The 23,495-nt window shown below is 41.1% G+C and overlaps 1 protein-coding gene across 7 annotated transcripts in view; it reads right to left on the bottom strand.

Moving 5' to 3' along the window:
* rgs3a (regulator of G protein signaling 3a) overlaps positions 1–23,495 on the bottom strand; it is a 275,278-nt gene that overhangs the window by 47,019 nt on the left and 204,764 nt on the right. The window contains exon 1 of one of the 7 annotated variants that reach the window (XM_048613564.1): positions 13,359–13,432. The exons of 5 other annotated variants lie outside the window; for them this stretch is intronic. In XM_048613564.1, the coding sequence (XP_048469521.1) occupies positions 13,359–13,373 (15 nt within the window). In that variant the 5' untranslated portion in view covers positions 13,374–13,432. Of the gene's footprint in view, positions 1–10,485; positions 10,591–13,358; positions 13,433–23,495 lie in introns of those variants that run through there. One more of the 7 variants, XM_048613563.1, reaches the window with a different exon arrangement.

The following is a 23,495-nucleotide window of genomic DNA, read 5'->3' as shown; positions in this document are numbered from 1 at the left end:
ACATCACTGGTAGGACACAATTTGAAATCCATCACTAGTTGCTCTGAGGATACTGAGTTAACCATATTAATGCGGGTGAAGCAATGACGACTTGCTCAATAGCCATAGGTAAATCTGCCTGAGCCTAGTCAGCTATAATCAGGACTTCTGTTCCTTTAAAGCATGGGCACATATCTCCAGGAGTTGCGAGCAACCCAGCAGGGCCACTGGGAAAACTAGCTACTACTAGTACTGTCTCAAGAAGAGATGAAAACTTGCCCCTCTCCCAACTGGATGAGCAGGGTCGGGGAGTGCTAGAACTGGTCAGGAAGGCCTTATCAGGGGAGGGGGGGGGGGGGGGGGGGGAGCACAGTGATGGTGGGAGAGATTGTTGAAAGCAAGGAGAGAAGCCATACAGGCAGCCATTGTTCACTCAGTGTATAATGGAGTGCCCAAATAGTAGCCTTCTCCATCCATGAAGTCACAGGAAGGCTGACAGAATTCACCTGGAGGGTCTCCCATGTGGAGGAGGGGTCATATGTCACTAATAAGCTATCACTATTGGTGGGAATATCTCCTTAATTGTCTCAATTGGTATCTGGGAGGAAAGGTAACCCTCCATGTATCTCTGGTAAAATGGTGGGAACTTGATGAACACTCCAAACAACCCCCTCTCCCTGACCACTGTCTTGCATGCCATTTAACAGGCATTCCCACTTTCTAGCTTGTTCCCAAAAGGCTGGTAAAATCTAGCTCAATGTGGAATGGAGTCAGCTGCAGTTAGGTCACGTGACAGATTGCCTTCTATATAGAATATGAATGAATCAGTTGACTTTCCCCCCCAAAAACAGCAGTTTTAATTTGTCAGTCCATTCATCAAATAAAATTCCTCGAACTACCATGGTTCTTATTTTGTGTCTTTATGGTCATTATGTCAGTATACCTTAAAGCAATGTGTTCATGATATCATTTCATAGAATCCCTGCAGCGTGGAAACAGGTCATTTGGCCCAACTAGACCACGCCGCCCCTCCGAAGATCATCCCACCCGGACCCATTCTCCTACCTCTGCATTTCCAATGTCTAACCCACCGAACCTAAACATCCCTGGACACTATGGGCAATTTAACATGGCCAATTCACCTACCCTGCACATCTTTGGACTATGGGAGGAAACCCACCCAGAGGAAACCCACCCAGACACAGGGAAAATGTGCAAACTCCACACAGTCACCAGAGGGTGGGAGTGAACCCGGGTCCCTGGCGCTGTGAGGCAGCAACACTAACTACTAAGCCAACGTGCCATCACTATATCATATCATCTCACAGTGTATAAAGTCATACATTCAATAGACAAGCATTTTGTGAATTCTATATTTTTCTCTTGCAATAAAATGATAGAAAAATGAGATATTTACAATTTATTTTCTGACAATACTGTCCATGTGACATTTACAGTTAAATTCTGCTAGTAATTCTTTGGTTGGTGGGGCAGAGGGGATGGTATGAGCTCTATTTTGTAGAATTACTGCACCCATTACGACCTCAAATCAAAAGTAAACCATGAAGTTCTAGACTTTGTTGTTTGTTTATGAGCAATGTGCTGATTAGAACAGTCTTGGTTCTTGCCTCTGAATAAGAAACATATGTGTCAGGTTAAATTACAGGCATCCCTGGTGGACAGAAGTATAAGTTCAGATCTCTGGATATTGTGTTGATATCCAGTGAGATACCTGTATCTGATAGTAAAGTGGACTCACCATCATAGCTTTAGAGAGAAACAGACTAGTGTTTTATCATGTGAACACGTGGTTAATATCCAATTAACATTTAATGTCTGAAGTAAGCAGAACACAACTCTATTGCTCCAGGCCTATCCTCCCTGATCAGATGAAAATCTGCCCACTGTCGCCACAAGTAGTGTGCAAAGATAGATTCAAATTCTGCCAAGGGGTAGAGCTGGGAACCAGTCACAAACTGTGATTTTCATTGAGGTAGAGCTGCTAATTATCTGGAGAATGAGTTAAATGGTCAATTGGCAGCCATGGATGCGAGATGTGAGACTCTGCAAGTGTGGGCCTAAAGGCATTACGCATCTATTGCTGTGGCTGCTACTTGGAATGCAACAACAAGGGGAGACAGGCAGAGGGATAGAGGCTTGGCAGAGCTGGAGTAGAGCTTTCCCTCAGTTCCCTGATGCTGACTTCTAGGTCCTCTTTGAGGCTATGAAGCAGTATTAGGCATTGTCAGTAGCAAAACTATGGTCTGAAGTTTCAACGTCCTTCTTCACTCAGAAAAGATGAGTGCAATACCAGATCCTGATGACAGGCCTCTTGGTAATCAACTTTCACCAAGGTAGCCAAAGGTGCATGCTGTTCCTGAACATGTGAATAATGTGTGCCCAGAATACTTGCTGATTAAACATGACTCAGAACTCTAGCAATTGTTGAGGACTTGCCAAACTGAGACATGCCCCTTCATGTGTATGAGTCACCGGAATTGGTCAGAAAGACCAGCATTGCCTTATCTCCCTCTCTCTTTTATCCTGCACATGGAAGGGACAAACAACATCAGAAGTAGGCTTTGACTAGAGGAGGCCTGCCCTATCTTTCCATTGTGATTACTATGGAGAAGGCAGGCATGAAACCTGCTCATGTGATCCCACAGAGCAGTCCACACAAGCAAGTTCAGGATGGGAGATGAGCAGATCTGGAGCATAGGTGATAAGATATTGTTATCTGTAGATGAAGGGGTGACATGCATTGGGAACCTACAGCACTGTAGGGGCTTCTGTTTGCAAGGTTTCCTTCTTTTCAGATTCTAAAGTGCAAGGGGAATATCCAGTCCTATCACGGCACTGGGGACATTCTAAAAAACCAAAATAACGGAGCCTGCACTGTGATATCATCCTGATAGTGCAAATGTACTCACGTAAGTGAGTTCTTGCACAAGTTTAAACAATGGTACAGCACTAGCGAGCAGGAGAAGATGACACAGATAGAGCCAACTATGAGCAGTTGTCCTTAGATGATGGACGACAGCTATAGTCAGCTGCACATAGATCCAGAGCTTCAGGAATCACAGGAAAAGAGACTTTACAAAAGTATTAGATAGGTACCCACATATCAGAATTTGCAGAGGCAATGTGTGATCGTCGGCTGAGAATGGAGGATTCTATTCAAGTCATATGGACCAGTATATTGGAATGTATGTGATCCTCCCATTGCTAGTGTTTTCAACCTCTTACATTAGTGCTCAGCTGGGAGGGTCAAGACTCTCTGCATTGCTTGAGCACTCTCCTTGCAACCAGTATACCCTTAACCCAATGGCTGTGCGTGCTTCTAGACCATACTCCCTTTTATGGGCCCACCTAATATCCCGGTACAGTCATAAATGACATGCACCTTCATGCCCTGGGCTGTATGCAGCTTGCAATCCATTTGCCTCCACCAAAAATGCAGCTATCCCTTAACAAGCTGACAATCTGATAAATCAGATTCATTCGAAATTTGAATAGGTTTCCAGGGTCTGCCTTTCCCATCCCGAGGAAAATCATTGATGGCAGGAGTGACATCATAAAATTAACATACTGGCCAGCTACACTGTTTTTAAAACCTGTTCACCTGTCCTCTCCCCTCAATGTTGCATCATTTCTGTAAAATCAAAGATTAATGAATTGTTTTAAATTACTTGAAATTAAATACAAGGCAGAAAACAGATACATGTGCCTTCATTACCGAGACAGAACGACCCTGTTTGAGATTTTAAATCTAACCTTTAATGTTCTTGCCAAATATTGATCTGCTACAATTTCATTAACGCGAGCTTGAAGAAAATATTTAATGGATTCTTATGTAGCTCATTGTTAAGCAGGAGATGGATCATTTTCATAATATGTTTAAATATGATATTATGTATTTTGTGCTTAATGAGGACAAGTTTTTAAAGAATAATACTCAGGTGGACAAGCAGTTTTTATTTACCTTATGAGAGGCACTGCATTTGGTACTGAACAATTTAACAAAAACTAGCATTGCTTCAGTACTATCTTAATTATCTGTGCTTTGAAGTTTATAACTTAAGACCATAAGACATAGGAACAGAAATTAGGCCATTTGGCCCATCGAGTCTGCTCCGCCATTCAATCATGGCTGATAAGTTCCTCAACCCCATTCTCCCGCTTTCTCCCCGTAACCCTGGATCCCCTTGATAATCAAGAACCTATCTATCTCAGTCTTAAATGTACTTGATGACCTGGCCTCCATAGCCTTCTGTGGCAGTGAATTCCATAGATTCACCACTCTCTGGCTGAAGAAGTTTCTCCTTAGAAATGGAAACTTAACTTTCTCAAGAGCTGAAACGATTGATTCTGGCACTATTGTTAAAAGTTTGAATCAATAATTTAGCACTGACAAATATTCATTGTTAAAATATTCTGTATGTTTAAAATGCACCTGGAAGGCTCGAAATTTGTTTTGTCTTTAACAAGTGCATCAGCTTGTTTTAGTTTATGTAGAAGATCACTTCTGAGTTGGAAGATTCAAAAATCTCCAATGAAGAATTGATGATGAAACTTAGACCGAGATTACAAAATACTGTGATGTAATGAAGTAGATAACATACCTGAAGATACCATGGTATATAAAAAAAAGAGTATGGTCTAATTCAAGTATCCAGGTTACCATACACCTTGAATTAACCCCATCAAAAAAAATTTCATTTTTGTTCACACTGTTCAATATGACGCAAGTTAGTACACTCCAGAATAAGTGTATATAAAGTGCTGCGCAAATCCATTTCTCACTTTTTATTGCAGCATATTCAAGCTAGTATAATTAACATGGTAGTAAAAATCCCAGTATATAGTTAATGAATTACAATTGCTCCCATTTATGTACCTTGTAGTAAGTCATCCAGGTGAAGATTTGGTAGCATCAACAACTGTTTTTATGTATTGCTGGGGCTTCCACCACCCAGGGCAACCCACCAAGAAATCCATCCTGTTGTGAGGGCCTTCCACGAAGCCGTTTAATGATCAGACGGACATTAATTGGGCTCAGGGTGAGACTTCTGCTCACATCAGGGTAGAAGTCTCGACTCAGAGCAATGCCAGTCAACTGAAGGGCTAGTAGCTCTCTCTTCCCACTACTGCCACTGGGAGCAGTAGCTGCTGCTGGGACTGCAAAAGGATCCAATGGAGCTTAACACTTCATCTGGCTCCAGTGACACGTTCAGGTTATATTGTTAGGGCCAGGTTGGGAAACCTCGGTGAGGAGGGTTAGATGGAGTGGGGATTGAGGTGCACAGACTGGGACATGTGGGGTATGAATGGGTGGTAAGGAAAACATGAAGAGTGGAAAGGGCAGATCTTGAAGTAGGGCACCTCCAAGTCCAGGAGATGCTGACAAAAGGTACTCCTTTTCCGGTCAATAGCCTATACAGTGGCACCTCGAAGGCTTCAAAACTGGCTTCTTATCCACTTGCTGCAGAAAAAGAACAGTTGGGGCTTGAAGAGGCTATTAAGCAGCCATCAAAAGGTGTCCATGGCATTGCATTATTCTCAGTTTTATGGTCTCCATTCATAAATCCAGCCACAGGGAAAGGTGTAACACTACCCTATGCTGTTAACGCCCTCACAAATAAGCTGATGCTACGATGCTAATAAATAGTATTATTAAGCTGACCAGCAATAGTCAAGCTTCTAAGATTGATCATGCAGATTTTATACAGGGTCATCCAGACTTGGCGACTCAACGGTCATTTACACAGACTTCATTATGTTTGTTACAGCATGTGTTCAATAATGCCCTGACATTTGGAGGAAATTTGCGCATCTAACATAAACTGATCCACTTAACTGGGGCTTATGAAACAAGCCAGCAATTTCAATTCCTTACACAACAATGAAGTAGTAAGTAATTTACATATTGCCCTAAATCATGGGACACCACAGGAGAACTTAATTAGTTAACCTAACCTCAAAGACTATTAGATTGTGCCACTATGAGTGTAGTTTTGTGTCCAATGTGTTACTATTTGATGCACTTCACTAATAAAATGCAATGAAAGAGGACAGGTTCCATAACAAGCCTTTGATTTATTGACCGTTGATTGAATAATTTTTATCCAATGCCTCTTTTCCCTTATTTAACATGTCGGAGAAACAAACCAAATACAATCAGACCCATTAACTGATTTGAATTTATAAACGGCAGGCTTACTGCACAATTATCAAGATGGACAATGAAGAATCAAGATCAATGTGCAACAGAAACAATTCAATCTGGGGCAAGCAAAAGCACTCAATACAGCCAGCATTAAGATACTGTCCACAGAGGAAAATGTAATTTCCTACACATGCATAATCATCGAGCAAAACACCAAAGATTTAAAAAAAAAATCTGACAGACTCAAACAAAAACTGGCAATCAAAAATAGCTGTGACCATCAGCTCATATTTGTACCTAAACAATCTTCCCTCGGACGGTAGTATGAAATAATTAAATGACATTCTGCACATTGAATGCTCGTGTTGCCATAAATATGCCAGCTAATGGTTTAGTCCTATACGCTAGGAAGGCTTTACAGACACCTTCATTCACCAGGTAAAAATATCACACTGGACACACACCCAGAATCAGAACCTGAACAAAAAAACTGAAAGAACTGCAGATGCTGGAAATCAGAAACAAAATCAGAAATTGCTGGAAAAATGCAACAAATCTGGCAGCATCGGTAGACAGAAAGCAGAGTTAACATTTCGCGTCCAGTGACCCTTCTTGGGAACTGATGGTAGCTAGGAAAATGTAGATATTTATGCAGAAAAGGGAGTGGGGGGGAAGGAGGAAGAGTAAATAATAGGTGGAGATACAGCCCAAAGTAAGGAGAAAAACAGTTGACGAAGGGGTGGGTAAACGTCAGTCTGGAGGCGTGAATAGCTACTAATGGGGTCTATTAGTAGCTGACAATGGGTTGTGTGTGGTAGCAGCCCATGTGATGAGAAGGCCTGATGTGGGAGTTGTGGTAAGGGCATGGGAGAAGTTGCCTCAAGCCCTAAAATTGTTGAACTTGATATTGAGTTCAGAAGGCCGCAGAGTGTATAAGTGGAAAATATGGTGCTGTTCTTCCAGCTTGCACCAAGTAGCAGGCAGTTGGAAAGTCAGGAAGATCTTTATTGCAGACAGAAGGCAGGCATTCTGCAAAGTGATCACCCAGTCTGCGCTTTGTTTCCCCAATGTAGACGAGACCACATTGTGAGCAGAGAATACAGTAGACGAGATTGAGTGAAGTGCAAGTAAAATGCTGCTTCACCTGGAAGGCGAGCTTAGAACCTTAGATAGTGAGAGGGGGAGGAAGTAAACGGACAGGAGTTACATATTCTGCAATTGGAAGGTGCTGTGGGGGTGGGGATGTGCTGAGAGTGAAGCAAGACTGGACCAGGATGTCCCAGATGGAACGGTCCTGAAGTCTGGTTATTACCTGTTGTAACAGTCTGGAATGAAGTTCAACATTTATGCTTTCGGCAGTGCTAAGTCTAAGCAAAAGTCTCATTCCATAGAAAACGGATTGATTTAGCTGATTTAAGCTGCACATATGCCTAATATTACAATATTTCTACACAGTATTTGGTAAAAACTGCAAGGACTTCTTACTGCAGCAGCTCTACTGTAGGTGACAATTCCCAACATTCTAAAAGCATTATAAGAATATCCTTTTATGCAATAGAGTTCACTGGAGCAGAATCAAGCATAAGAGCGACAGCAATGGTCAAACACAAACACAGATAATGAATTTAAAATACTGATTGCCTGCAAGTATGCATTCCTACAGCACAACTGCCCTCTTTTAGTATTCATTCACTGGATTTGTGCATAGCTGGGAGGATGGGCATTTGTGCCAAAATTAATTTTTGTCAAGAAGATGCTGATGATCCATTGTCTTGAATTTCTGCAGTCTGTTAGAATTATACCTTTTCAGTGTGGTTTTGATACAACTGAGTGGCTTGCTAGGTCATTTGGGAAAGTGCTGAGAATCAACCATTTTGCTGAGAGTATGGAGTCGCAAACATGTCAGACTAGGAACGGAAAGCACGTTTCTTTCCCTGATCTATACGAATATTGTTGGAAAAAGACATTTCCTTATTTCCCATTTTAAATTCTCGTGACTCAGCTTGTAATGGATCCACATTTGCTTTAACTAATCTTTTCCATTTTGCATACCTATAGAAGCGGTTATTGATCATTTTTTGTTTCTGATCAGATTACTCCCACCTCCTATTTCCCTTTCTTAATTTTTATCTTAAGTTTTACTCTCTTCATATGTTTCCTGAAACCTACAACACAATGGGACTAATCAATTGCGTCACTTTTCTAATCACCTTGCAGCTGAAAAGGAACCAATACCATAGGATGGAGCAGCAACAGGCCCTGGCCAGAAACAGCATTTATGGGTATCATGGAAACTAAGAGGCTCCTCAACATGTCCCAGGATGTTGTTTCCTACATCTGCTACTTGAAAATCACATCTGGCCACAAGGACTGGGAGGCAATATCATGCTTGTTGCATTGAAGTTAACAGCAGCCCCAAGTTATTATGTAAGTGGAACATCTATGGCAGCCACTCAGGATTCCTGCAGAATTTCACAGTCAGCCATGCATTAATGCATCCAAGAGGTGGCTGATGTTCCCTTTGCTAAGGTGCACCCTTTTGGATGTGGGGTGTCAGATAACCAGGGTAATTACTTTGGTGCCATAGCAAGTTTCCTACAAGGTGAAAGGTGTCGTTGATTTCACCCATCATACCATCAGAACACCCTGGCAACAATCAGCTGTGGTTCAAGAAAAAAGGTTCCAATCCCTTAATGTGCCGATCATCTGTGATCAAACCAGTCAGGTACTCCAGGTCTGCACACAATATCCAGGGAGATGTCATGATTTCACCACGATTCTGGAGCACTCGCAGATGCCTGCATCCTTTGATGCTCCTCAACAATCCCCTCAAGACATGGCTGATGACACCTGTCAGGAATCCTCGGACTGATACTGAGGAGAGATTAAACTCTGTACTTGCCTCTACAAAGGCCATTATTCAGAAGACCATAGTGCTCCTGAAAACTAGATTCTGATGTTTGGACTGTTTAATCAGTGTACTGTATTATACGGAGGGAGAAAATTTTTAATCATTGTGTGTTATACCCTCAACCTCATTTGAAAAATGGAGAGAGGGGATGTCTTACGACAGAAAGAGATACAGGTGTAAGAGGTCTCCTCTGATGTGCAAGGAGATGGGCCAGGAGGTCACTCGCAGACTGGAAGAAGCTAAGGTAATGGTCCAATAAGATTTGACAATCCTATAGCAAACCGATTCCAGGCAACTGAGCTACCAATACACACTTGCTTACTATTCACGTTTTGGAAAACCAAACTTAGAAGCAACAAACTGCGCTGACAAATTGAGTCTTTGCAGTAATTGTGCACAACTGTAGCTGCACCACAGTGTGTACTCACATGACCAAGGCTCCTGATGATTATGAGCCTTAAGGCAGATTAGGTTACATAAACCCTGGAGCATACTCCCCAGTTCTCCTACATCCTTCCTGTTAACATCAGTCATCTTATTCTCTCACTATCCCTATACAGCTGGAGAATGTTAGGTTCTTTGACTGTATCATTACAATTGCTGAGAATCCTTAGTGACTGCAATTTTCAATACTATGGCTGGACAAAACCAAAGACTATCCTCCTACTCCTCCCTAGAGAAAATAAGCTTTTCACACTTCGTAGGTCATTGCCTGTCTTATTTTGCAAATGTTTCACGTGGCTATAGAGACCCCAACCAAAAGAAAGATCTTTCTTTCTTACACTCTTTAGACTGGACATATTTTTCCATTATTTACATAAATTATTTGTCCACATCAGCAACCTTAGGCCCAGCATCCTTGCTGTGACCTAATCGTATGAGGTAACTATCACTGAAATCAATTTTGTGAACATTGACTGCAATCACTAAGTGCTAGATATAAGCTTCACTGTATCATAAAAAAAATTTCTAGATACACACATTGCTGATGATGTGATATTATAAAGGATTCAAGATGGAATACCTGCAGCGCCTTCTGATGGACAGTTCTTTCGCTTCAGACAACCCTGTCAACGTCCGGTGGCGTAACGTTACAACATAAGTAAATATATATTTACAGAAGTACAGACAAAATACATGCAATGAATATCCATGCCACCTTGTGCCCTCAAAAGTCTTCTTCTCTGTTTATCTACCACTATGTCTAGGTACTGCACAACATTCTCAATTGCAGTGAAGGTAGCCTATTGACCGTGATGATTTTAGTGCATATCCTCTGGCGGCTTGAGGCCAAGAGGGCCCTAGTCTGCTGACAGACTTGTGTGCTACACACGCACTCTCCTCTATCTGGCCTGCTGTAGGCCTTGGAGTTACTGGCAAGGGAAAGTGGAGAGTTAGGGCATCATTAGAATGCATTGGATTGAAGTACCTGTGTCTCTAGCTGGCATTCTTTCCTTTGGGTGCCTGCTGGTATTTTCCATTGTGTTTCAGAAGGGCCCCTAGAGTGAGCTTGTGGCATATTTTGTTTTATGTTCTTCTGTTGATTGCTAGTATTTGTAAGTGGAGAAGAGAAAAACTTTGTTGAAGATGCACAGTCTCTTACATAGATCAATGTTTGACACTGTCTACACATCTGAGAACAGCAAACTTCTTGTCTTCTTCACTGGCTTCATGTGGCATCCCTGTTCCCCATCAACACAGGAATAGTTGTGGCTCTTCTTGCCTAGTTCTGGGGCTCGGTCCTCGTTTGGGGTGAGGATTTGTCTAGCAAACACCTCTCTGCCAGTATGAGCCTGCTTCCTCCTCTTGTGAGCATCTGGTCCTGCAAGTAAGGAAAGCGATTGCTATGGGTGCATGAACACATTGTGATCATACCAGAATCTAAGTCCTCTTCAATTAGCGATTAGGATGTGTGCTACCTGGAAACTGTTAAAACATTGGGTGGCAGGCCTTCAGTGTACATTAACCTGGTGATGCTGAGACTTGCAGGTAATCATCCTTTGTGATATGCCTGAGCAGCAGTTAGCCTGATTGATGCTTGAAGTGTCAATATGCATGGAGAAGCTGGTGCCACTCACCCTTGCAGAGAGTAGCAATTTTTCTTGTATTGGATTTGGCCTACAATGTGATTTTAGCTCAGGCTTCCTAATCTAATGGGAGGGCTTCCTGTTGCCAGTCTGGGCAAGTGGACCATCCTTCCTTTGTGGTCAGCTTACAACAGAACTTCCAGTGAGGCAATGCTGAACCCTGTGCCCAGTTTCTGTCTGATCTGAGACAGCTGCAGGCAGGTGGAGGTGAACAAAACTGACTCCAACAATGCTACAGGCGTGCAGTGAGTGAAGGCTTGTCCAAGTGGCCAGTAAATATGGTACTTGATACTTTGACTCTGCAAGTTCCCAGCTAATGTGAATATTTCCTAGCCAACTACCTCTCAAAATTCAATGTTCAACATGCAAAACAACTCACTTACATATCTAAGACCTGAAAAGCTCATAATCACATGAGAAAAATTAACTCCAGGTCTCAAGTGGAAGTGATAACCCCTAACATGTCCAGTGTCATGCTTTAACTTCAAAAATGGAAGAGTTTGTCCATTGTTTTCAATGTCAATATTTTGTAAAATGGCAGGTTAGTTATTTAAAAATAAATTTACAAACACCAGTAAAATTCATCAGAACTGTGCAAACACAATTTAACTGTCAAAAATAACCAGTCCATATTAAAAGTTCTAAGAAAGCTAGAGTACCTGTTTCCTCACTGCTGTCATACCATTGTGAAATTTGAAATAAACTGATTTGTTGTTTCATTAATAGGAATGTAAACAAAATTACTAAAAAAGTCTAGCAGGCTAGCAGTAAAAAGAGATTTGTTGTTGTAAAGCAGCATATCACAACTATTGAGAATAGTTAAACTGAGATAATTTAGACATTGAAACTCAAATTATATTTCTTTGCTTAATTCATCATATTCTTGTACCTTTTTACTGCTACACAGGTATACTGAAACCAATTCATAAATTGTTAACAGAATAATTCGTAACATGAGTGATAATTGACTATTTCCTATTTAGTGAATAATATTTTATTACCCAGTCACAAGTTGGTAGCAAGATCCAAGCATTAATTTTTCTTTGTATTTTTTCAATTGTTTAGTTACACTGAAACTTGACTGAAAATATATAATTGAGGCTACTGGTCTTATAGATTGATGATACACGTGCAAATAGGAAATACACATTGCATGAGTTAACTTTGAGTCAATCTGATTGGTCTGAAAACATTGGTCCGAGAAACATATCTAGTTTTCAATTCTAATGACTTGCTAGATTGCCACAGCTTAACAAAATTCAAATTGTTCATAGTGTAACAGCATCAACTGTTATCTGATTTTTTTGGTTCTAAAGAGAGCCATGTGAAAATCACAAATTTTCAGAAAAAGCATCTAGTGTTTCAGTCATGGAGCTCCAATGTAATTTGATCACTATTTCAAAATATTTAGTGTCAAACAACAAAAACTAAGGATTTAAGTGCTACTGCTAAAAACACTTGAATGCACAGTGATGTAACTCATGCAACTGTGGACAAATTAACGAAATACCTGTTTTTAATAATTTTCTAAATAAAAATAACAGTGAAAATGTTTATGGTCAGCAAAAGGTAGCAAAGTGCTCTTTGTTAACAGGAAATACTCGCTAGCTACGGGAGGAACTAAATGTATTAAAAGAATCAAAATTACGAGTTTATCGGAATTTTCCATCTTCCACCACATCCAATCAAATCCTATCAGTTTAATGGAAGAACAGTGTTTTCTATTAATGACCCAACAAAAGAATCACCAAATGTTTTAATGGATTGACCACATCAAAAATTCAAAGGCAGCTATTTGAGGAATCTTGGGGATGGAAGGCAAGATGTTCCATTACTGGAGTTGAACCATCATTAAAACCAAACCACTGTCTCTGACACGCACCAAGACCTGGCTTTGGTTGTGAGCAGGAATTTGAACGCATATAAAAACTAGGCTGTGCTGAACAACAAAATGGAAACCTATTACCAATCTGCTTTTGACTTATTAACATGCCTACTGAAACTTAAAGATCGAAGTCTAGTTGCAAGCAGAGTGCTTGTACATACAATGTTAACAGAGTACCAAAAACAAGCATCAGCTAAATGTTCATTACATTTTCAAATTTGTTTTAGAAATGGAAATATACAATAATAACAATCCTTAGGTAAACACATATTAAATACTTAATAGGAAACAAGTTCACGTCAATAGTCATGGAAACACAACAGTACATACCCTAGGAACAAGCATCAGGAAAGGCAAAGCAGTGTGAGGTGTTCTTGAAATGAAAGCATACTGGACCAGCAACGTTTTACTTCACAAGCTGCCCTGTGGTAATGCAGTAAACCGTTTTCCATTGTGAAAAATTAACAACCCACTACTCTGATGCATACATAAAGATAAATATAACAAGGACTGAAGGGAGGAGATAAGCAGTAACATACCAATACAACCACTAACAGCTCCAAGGCAATGCTTCCGGGTCTGTCAGATCGCCAGTCACTTATCAATGCACATGTCAATACGCTAAGCTAGGAGCTACCTATGAAACAAAGTCACTCCCAAGGCATTTTTTACACTTCTTTATGTGCCACATTTATCTAATATTAGCCCTGACTGTTAATCAGGTCCCAAAAGAAATTGCTTTCGGAGAAAGACAATGAATTATAAATAGTTAAGTACTGTATAGTTCAATTTTCATTTACTAAAATGCGACTAATATCAATTGTTTCCTCATCTTATGTACTAAATAGAAATCCTTGAGGTGGTAGTAATAGATTTTTCAACTCCTAACAATAACAATGACTTTGAGATTATGCCTTGGGTCACCCCTGTATAAACATTTACAGCATGCACTGAAAGCTCTGTTAATTTAACTGATGAGTTAACCCATTTATTTCAAAGATGTTGCATGCTTGCTAACATTGCAGAAGGAAGAATTGCAGACACTTTATACACTTTTATTCCATACAGAGACTTCAGGACAAACATTAACAAAAATTATCGAAACATCACCATCAGACCCAACTAATTAAAGATTTAAAATGAAGATTTAAAAGATATGCTATGCCTGAACAATGGATGTTACTGCACCTTCCTTATCCACCAAGGCGAGCAATCCCTCCAGCTTTAAGCAGTATGCTTTCAACTATCCTTGCTTTCTTTGTTTTCCTCAGGAGGTTTTGTTTGTTTCAAAAAAAAAAATCAAATTAAAGGAAGAAACTGCATATCTTCCTTTCTCAATTTGTATTTTTCTTTCGCTCTCACTCTAATAGGTGTTAGAAATCAGAACTTCTGATTCTTGATGGAAGCCATTAGCCCTGACCTTTTCTATCGCCAATAAAGCACAGATGAAGTAATTAGCTGGTTTCAAAATGCAATTGGATTTTTTTCTTCACAAATTGAGGCAATATTACATAGTAATGCATACTTTCTCTCCATCAACCCGACCTCTCTGACCTAAGAGTTCTAACCTCTTCCCCGTCCTGGATACTAGTGTCCCACACACAAACGCAGACAGCAATCTTCTCAACAAAAATCACTCAATATCATCTTAACCTCATTAAAGCTTTTGAAATTTGCTCTCCAGTCTCTTTCTTCAAAATCCAACGTTTGACAATACAAATTCAAAAATGATCTGTTGATTAGATCACTCTACTACTTGCAACAGATTTAGCAGACAGTCGGCCAGCAATACCTTCAATATAGTCGCTTGACTAAAGCACCTACCATAATTTATTTATCCATCTAACCATTATACAAGTTGACCAGTTGTTGTATGTCTACAATAATCTCCATGGTTCATAAATGCAGGTGGTGATAATATTTGTATCGGACATGGCTATACAAAAATTTAAGTCCCATTAGTAAAGAGTAAAATGAATCCAGTAAGCAAGTTTCATATTTAACAGCATGATTTGTAATCTTTTAGCTTGTACATTTCAAAAATCTATTAAATTTAAAATAATTTCATTAAAATTGTTATGGAGAGGTGATTTAAATAAAAGATTGACTCTTTAAAAGATTAAATGAGTCATCCAACAACAGATTGAGCTTTTAAAAGAAGTATTTAAAAATTAAGCTTTTAAAACAACCTACCACCTCCAGTCATAAAGGGCTTTAGAATGGTACTGCTAGACCCTCAAGAGAATGATCAGGCGATACTGCCGAAATATCCAAATGACTGGGACAGGGCTTCTCTTGCTTGTTATCCAGGATTCACATAATGACTCCTCTTGTTTGTTATCCAGGATTCACCTGTTTGACTGCTTTAAATTAGCTTATGGACATGAGGCAAGAAGTCCTCTGAATCTAATCAAGGAAAAGTTCTTGAAGAAAAAGGACAAATCTTCTTGGTTAGATTACATGTGCATGTTCTGGGAACAGCTCACAAGAGCTTGTAATATACCTCGGAGTATAGAGTAGTCAAGAGAATTGATGAGGTGAATTATTTGATTGATATCCCAGACTGCCAGTCAAAGAGCTGCCTGTGTCACATTAACATAGCAAAACAATACAACTGCTGGAAGGAGGAAAATGAGCACAGGTTTATCAGACAGTGAGGACAACGGAGAATGATAGGGATAGCAAGCATGAGGCAGAGGGAAGCCTGGATATTTCTTAAATTGAACCCTCTAAATTACCTAACTCCAAATTATTAGTCAGACTAGATACCATGCTCTCTTATGTTAGGTGCAGAACAGTAAGCAGATCAAACAAGGCTGCTCAAAGTTTTAAAAGAATGCTGTTGGTAAAAATCATATTGCACCAATTAGCCATTCATGTTATGGATATAGCAGCATCCCTTTCACAAAACAGCATCCTTATTGTCTAGGCCTTGAAAAACAAGCTAAATGTGAAAGCAGAAATTGAACACATGTTGGAAAGCCAAATGATAATGTTAAGTTATGCTCTTTAGGCTAAAAACTGCTTTGGGCACTTTCCACAGAATAAGGAAACAAGTAGTAGTGTTCCCAACTGTGTAGCTGTACCGACTTAGTGACACTTGTAGGGAACACCTGGAAATTACACAGTCAGCGATTGGTAACAGCTAAATCTTGCCAAGACAAGTTCACAAAAGCACGGGTAACCTAAGGTAACCATTTAGTAGGTCAGGCACACGTGCTACCAAGAACAGCATGATTACAGGCATTGATTTAGTTCCCTGCCCCAAGACCAAACTAGGAAAAATGATATTTTTGGGGCATGTGTGGTTTCTACCACAAGTTTGTATCAAACTACAACATTATATAGTTGACTTGTTACAGTGGAAAGCCATGGCAATATGGTCAGGGGAGTACTAGGAATTTTCTGACAGACTACAACCTATTTTAATCAACAAACCAGTGCTGGCTGCTCAAATTTCACTAAGTCCTTGAAGGTAACAACTGATGACAGTGATCTGAAGATAGATGCACTTCTGCTTCAAGAAGATCGAGAGGCTGGTAGGATACTTCTCAAGAAAGTTAAATCAGCTTCATACTCCACTGTGGCAAAGGAACCCCTGTACCATTATTAGATTTCTTTTTAAAAGAGTAGGTAGTTACTTACACAATCCAAACTGCTTGTCAATAAATCTTTACAACTTTATTTGATCTGAAGGTTCCGGTGTTGGACTGGGGTGGAAAAAACAGGTTTATTTGAAATCACAAGCTTTCAGAGTGCTGCTCCTTCGCAAGTGAAGTGTCATCAATTCACCTGGTGGAGGAGCAGCTGTCCAAAAACTTGTGATTTCAAATAAACCTGATGGACTACAACCTGGTGTCATGTGACTTCTAACTTTAATCGAGTAAGTCTGTTATTTGGTAATAAGCCAGTTATTTGTTGTCGACTAAAGAAACTTGGCTGACATTCTTTTAAAATACTGAACCTGGCATAATGAGACCTGGTTGAATTTGACAGTCATACAGCATGGAAATAGAGTCTTCAGTCGAAGCAATCTATGCTGACCTAATCCCAGACTAAAAACTAGGCCCACCTACCTGCGCTTTCCCGACATCCCTGCAAATATTTCTTATTCATTGTTGTAACAATGGAGGAGTGGGACTAGAAAAGGAAGCCATGCAATCTCAGTTGTAACATAATCCTGAAAGAGCTAATAAAATTCTTGTGTCCAATGCAATTTGACTATTACATGGCGTCAGCTTTCTCCCCATAAAGTTTCCCTTTAAATATGCTGCAGTGAGTTTAACTTCCAGCAACAGCCGCCAATTAGTTCCCCAACGTGCTGACATTTTTGTGTATGCCATGTTCTTATGACTTAAAACCTTAAGGGTTTAGTCAGCTATTACGTCGATTAGCAGACAAAGGAAACATGTTATTATGAATGAATTGTGGGAAGTGAAGCGAGACACTGATAAGATAATTTTCTATTTTCCTTTGCAAACACTATATATTTGGCAAACAGAAAGGTGCATTATGAATGGAATTACATAAATACAAGTAGATAGGTCAACAACTGAAATACTTTTCACATTCTGCTGGTCCTTCCTCCTAATCACTGTAAAATATTCCTTTCATTTAATATACCACTTTCTTAGATGATTACAATGTACTTGAATTCTGACTAAAATTACAAAGTCCATCATGCTACAGATTCGGGGAACAGGAAAACAGATGCGCATAAACGATTGGTTATAAATGAAAAACAACAAATTGCATGGAAGCTTTATGAAATAAATAAAATAATATTCAAGAGACCAGCTGTTAACCATAAATTTTATATTAAAAATGATAAGGCATATTGTTGTAAATAAAACAAATTAAATGTAAACAAAATATTATACTGAATAAGTTGGAAATTTGAAATAAAACAAATTATTAAAAAACAGCAATACAAAAAAATCAACCTGAAATATTATCCCTGTTTCTCTCGTTACAAATGCTGCATCACTTAGTGAGTACACACTAGTTTCCATTTTAATTTTAAAGTTGAATGTTTTTGGAATACTTCAATTCTATTGAAGAATTCTCAAAGTTAGAGCAGAGGATATATTAACAAGATTACTGACCTAATGAAAAGCTCACATTGTAAAATTAACTTGTTATTTTCTGCTATCATGTTTGGACACAAAGCGAATAATTTGTCGAGACGTCCACAATTTCTCAATTTACGTCTACCCAGTTCAAGTTGATTTATAATACCATCTGAAATTTAAATCATAGAATTAATACATCTACTACTACACAGTGGTTCCACTTTGCTCAACTGTCAATGTTATCAAAATATTTCAGTTTTTGTCAAATTCAATTTCTTTCCTGAAGTAGCTTTAGAGGCTGTTATATTGTTTGTCCTGTTACTGCAAGTGGAAATTGAGATGCGTTCTTCCAGCTTGCACTGAGCCTCACTGGAGTACTGCAACAGGTCCGAGGCAGAAATACTGGCCAGGGAGCACAGTAGTATGATAAAATGGCAGGCAACTGGAAGCTGTTGAATGCTGTCACTATGAAGACCAACATACCATTTACCTTCTTTACTGCCTGCTGCATCTTTATGATTACTTTCAGTCACTGGCGACGAAGGACATTCAGGTCTCGTTACACCTTCCACTTTTCCAATCTATCACAATTCAAATAATAATCTGAGATAGTAGGAACTGCAGATGCTGGAGAATCCGAGACAACAAGGAGCTGGATGAACACAGCAGACCAAACGGCATCACAGGAGCAGAAAGGCTGACGTTTCGGGCCCAGACCCTTCATCAGAAATGGGGGAGGGGAAGGGGGTTCTGAAATAAATAGGGAGAGAGTGGGAGGCGGAAAGAAGATGGATAGAGGAGGGGATAGGTGGAGAGGAAACAAACAGGTCGAAGAGGTAGGGATGGAGCCAGTAAAAGGTGAGTGTAGGTGGGGAGTTAGGGAGGGGATAGGTCAGTCCAGGGAGGACGGACAGGTCAAGGGGGCGGGATGAGGTTAGTAGATAGGAGATGGGGGTGCAGCTTGAGGTGGGAGGAGGGGATAGGTGGGAGGAAGAACAGGTTAGGGAGGTGGGGATGAGCTGGACTGGTTTTGGGATGCGGTAGGGGGAGGGGAGATTTTGAAGCTTGTGAAATCCACATTGATACCAATGGGCTGCAGGGTTCCCAAGCGAAATACGAGTTGCTGTTCCTGCAACCTTCGGGTGGCATCATTGTGGCACTGCAGGAGGCCCAGGATGGACATGTTGTCGAAGGAATGGGAGGGGGAGTTGAAATGGTTCGCGACTGGGAGGTGCAGTTGTTTATTGCGAACCGAGCGTAGGTGTTCTGCAAAGCGGTCCCCAAGCCTCCGCTTGGTTTCCCCGATGTAGAGGAGGCCACAACGGGTACAGCGGATGCAGTATACCACATTGGCAGATGTGCAGGTGAACATCTGCTTGATGTGGAAAGTCTTCTTGGGGCCTGGGATGGGGGTGAGAGAGGAGGTTTGGGGGCAGGTGTAGCACTTCCTGCGGTTGCAGGGAAAAGTGCCAGGTGTGGTGGGGCTGGAGGGGAGTGTGGAGCTGACAAGGGAGTCACGGAGAGAGTGGTCCCTCCGGAAAGCAGATAAGGGTGGGGAGGGAAAGATGTCTTTGGTGGTGGCGTCGGATTGCAGATGGCGGAAGTGTCGGAGGATGATGCGTTGGATCCGGAGGTTGGTGGGGTGGTATGTGAGGACAAGGGGGATTCTTTTTTGGTTCTTATTTCGTGGACGGGGTGTGAGGGATGAGTTGCGGGAAATGTGGGAGACACGGTCGAGGGCGTTCTCGACCACTGAGCGGGGGGAAGTTACGGTCCTTGAAAAACGAGGACAACTGAGATGTACGGGAGTGGAATGCCTCATCCTGGGAGCAGATGCAGCGGAGGCGAAGGAATTGGGAATAGGGGATGGCATTTTTGCAGGAAGGTGGGTGGGAGGAGGAGTATTCTAGGTAGCTGTGGGAGTCGGTGGGCTTGAAATGAATATCGGTTTCTAGGTGGTTGCCGGAGATGGAGACAGAGAGGTCCAGGAAGAAGGGAGAGGTATTAGAGATGGTCCAGGTAAACTTGAGGTTGGGGTGGAAGGTGTTGGTGAAGTGGATGAACTGTTCGGGCTCCTCGTGGGAGCACGAGGCGGCGCCGATACAGTCATCAATGTAACGGAGGAAGAGGTGGGGTTTAGGGCCAGTGTAGGTACGGAAGAGGGATTGTTCCACATAACCTACAAAAAGAGGCAGGCGTAGCTTGGGCCCATGCGGGTACCCACGGCCACCCCCTTTGTCTGTAGGAAGTGGGAGGAATTGAAAGAGAAGTTGTTGAGGGTGAGGACGAGTTCGGCTAAGCAGATGAGGGTGTCAGTGGAGGGGGACTGGTCGGGCCTGTGGGACAGGAAGAAGCGGAGGGCCTTTAGGCCATCTGTATGGGGAATGCAGGTGTAAAGGGACTGGACGTCCATGGTAAAGATGAGGTGTTGGGGACCGGGGAATTGGAAGTTCTGGAGGAGTTGGAAGGCGTGGGTGGTGTCACTGACATAGGTAGGGAGTTCCTGGACCAAGGGGGAGAAAATGGGGTCCAGATAGTTGGAGATAAGTTCGGTGGGGCAGGAGCAGGCAGAGACAATGGGTCGACCAGGGCATTCAGGTTTGTGGATTTTGGGAAGGAGATAGAAGCGGGCGGTGCGGCGTCCAAGAAGACTTTCCACATCAAGCAGATGTTCACCTGCACATCTGCCAATGTGGTATACGGCATCCGCTGTACCCGTTGTGGCCTCCTCTACATCAGGGAAACCAAGCAGAGGCTCGGGGACCGCTTTGCAGAACACCGACGCTCGATTCCTTAGACGACATGTCCATCCTGGGCCTCCTGCAGTGCGACAATGATGCCACCCAAAGGTTGCAGGAACAGCAACTCATATTTCGCTTGGGAACCCTGCAGCCCAATGGTATCAATGTGGATTTCACAAGCTTCAAAATCTCCCCTCCCCCTACCGCATCCCCAAACCAGTCCAGCTCATCCCCGCCTCCCTAACCTCTTCCTCCCACCTCAAGCCGCACCCCCATCTCCCATCTACTAACCTCATCCCGCCCCCTTGACCTGTCCGTCCTCCCTGGACTGACCTATCCCCTCCCTAACTCCCCACCTACACTCACCTTTACTGGCTCCATCCCCGCCTCTTCGACCTGTTTGTTTCCTCTCCACCTCCCCTCTCCTCCATCCATCTTCTATCTGCCTCCCACTCTCTCCCTATTTATTTCAGAACCCCCTTCCCCTCCCCCATTTCTGATGAAGGGTCTGGGCCCGAAACGTCAGTCTTTCTGCTCCTATGATGCTGCTTGGCCTGCTGTGTTCATCCAGCCCTGCACCTTGTTGTCTCAAATAATAATCTGCCCGTTTGTGCTACCAAGCAGATAACCTCATTTATCCATATTATACTGCATTTGCCACGCATTTGCCTACTTACTTAACCTGTCCAAATGTCATTGTAGCTTTTCTGCATTCTCCTTACAGGGTACCCTATCACCCAGCTTTGTGCCATCTGCAAACTTGGAGCATGACATGTAGTTTCCTCATCTAAATCATGAATACACATTATGAATAGTTGGGGTCCTGCTGTACCCCATTCGTCACTGCCTGCCACTCGGAAAAAGATCTGTTTCTTCTCACTTCTTGTTTCCTGTCTGCCAACCAGCAGTCAATCCATTTCAGTACATCTTTTACATTGTGGGACTTGGCTCCCCGTTTTCTACTCTACTAGTTGCATCTGCAAACATTTCCACCAGATTTTTCCAGCACAACGTCCCCTTTGTAATTCCATGCTGATTATCTGATCTTGTCACTATTTTGAAATGCTCTGCTATTATTTCTTTTATGATGGCCTCATTGATAAGAATGTACCTGGTGATTTTATCTTTTCAACCATTATTCTGCTGTACTTCTAAAGATAGTAATATCCACAAGAATATGTTTAATTATGCATCAAGAACATCATATTATACTTAGCAAAGTTAAAATTACAATTTTATGAAGTAATAAATACAATTTATCACTGATCTGTAAGGAATTGTAAGATATTAAGGAGAATGAGTGAATGTAGGGCATTCAGCCTAGACATAATGCAGAGGTATACAGAATGGTTCTGTAAAACTTAGTGTAATAAGCTCAAGACATACACATTATTGAAAAACTGTTTTGTTTCCCAACAATATTTAAATTAGATCAGTGTTTCTATTAATTGATTCAAACTGTCATTTTCAGAAAATAATGGTACTGCTGTTTTTCTGATAGTGTTAGGAAGATTTCTGTGAAATAATGAGCAAATATGTTTGCTTGTTCAGAAATGATCCTTTACACCATTACTGTAGTCTAGCTGAAAGACTAGTGGTGTCATTGACTGGAATTAATCTGCAGAAATAAAGAAGCAGGGCTGAAAATTTAAGGCCAGCATTCTTCCAAACCATTTAGTTTTCACCACGAGCCTAATAAATTGCTGTGCTCTTAAGACACAAATTATAAGTATAATTTTCCATTGGACACTGAGTTTCTCTTTTATAGACATCACACTTAATTTAAATTTCTTTATTATACCAAATTCAAATAAATTTCCATCATAACACAGATTATCAATAAATAACCTTAAATAAATTATTTACGTCAAATCCACAAATAGGAGATGACGTTCAAGGCAAGTCAGGGACTGTAACTTTTAGACATAATTGTAGTCTTCCTATGGTCAAAAAATACATGCTGTTCACTCCCACACATAATTAAAGTCAATGCTGAACCGAAATATTAATTTTTTTCTGGATTAACAACACAGATCATGAAAAATACTTTAAATCCAATGACTCAAGTTACAACACTCAGGCCTACTGTTAGTTTCATCTGCATTATATGCAACTTCTGATAGCATTTACCAGCCACTGATATAGCTTTTGAATTCCTCTGAGTCAAGACTCTTTAGGAGTGCTATTGTACTGGGGAGTGCAGACAAAATCAATCCATGGTGTAGAGAAACAACAGGGTCTAATTTTGCTTCCTTGTGCCACACTTCACAAATGCAGGACCAAAAATAACTAAAAGTTCTAATTCTGTCAAGTTAGTTTGTCTCTTTTAACGTTCTCTGCAGTCCTTTCGTGGCATTGCCTTCTGTTTGTCAGGAATGTGTTTGGCTGCATGCTGCAGGGTAAATCACATTGCTGTCATACACTGTAATTCATAAGTTTTGATTTTTCCCTTTACAGGACAGCTTATTTTCCTGCTCCTTGCCTCAAACAAAGTAGCAGGTGTTTAAGGCACAAGTCTAGTGTTACCAAAAAAAGGGTATAACTTCATCTTGCAAGGGGTACAGTTAAACTGGTGACATTGATTTGACAGAGATAGTAGGAACTGCAGATGCTGGAGAATCTGCGATAACAAGGTGTAGAGCTGGATGAACACA

Source organism: Rhincodon typus, chromosome 28, assembly GCF_021869965.1.
Source record: "Rhincodon typus isolate 14 chromosome 28, sRhiTyp1.1, whole genome shotgun sequence".
NCBI lineage: Eukaryota > Metazoa > Chordata > Chondrichthyes > Orectolobiformes > Rhincodontidae > Rhincodon > Rhincodon typus.
Note: the sequence above shows the minus strand (reverse complement) of the source record. Positions and strands in the feature narration are given on the sequence as shown.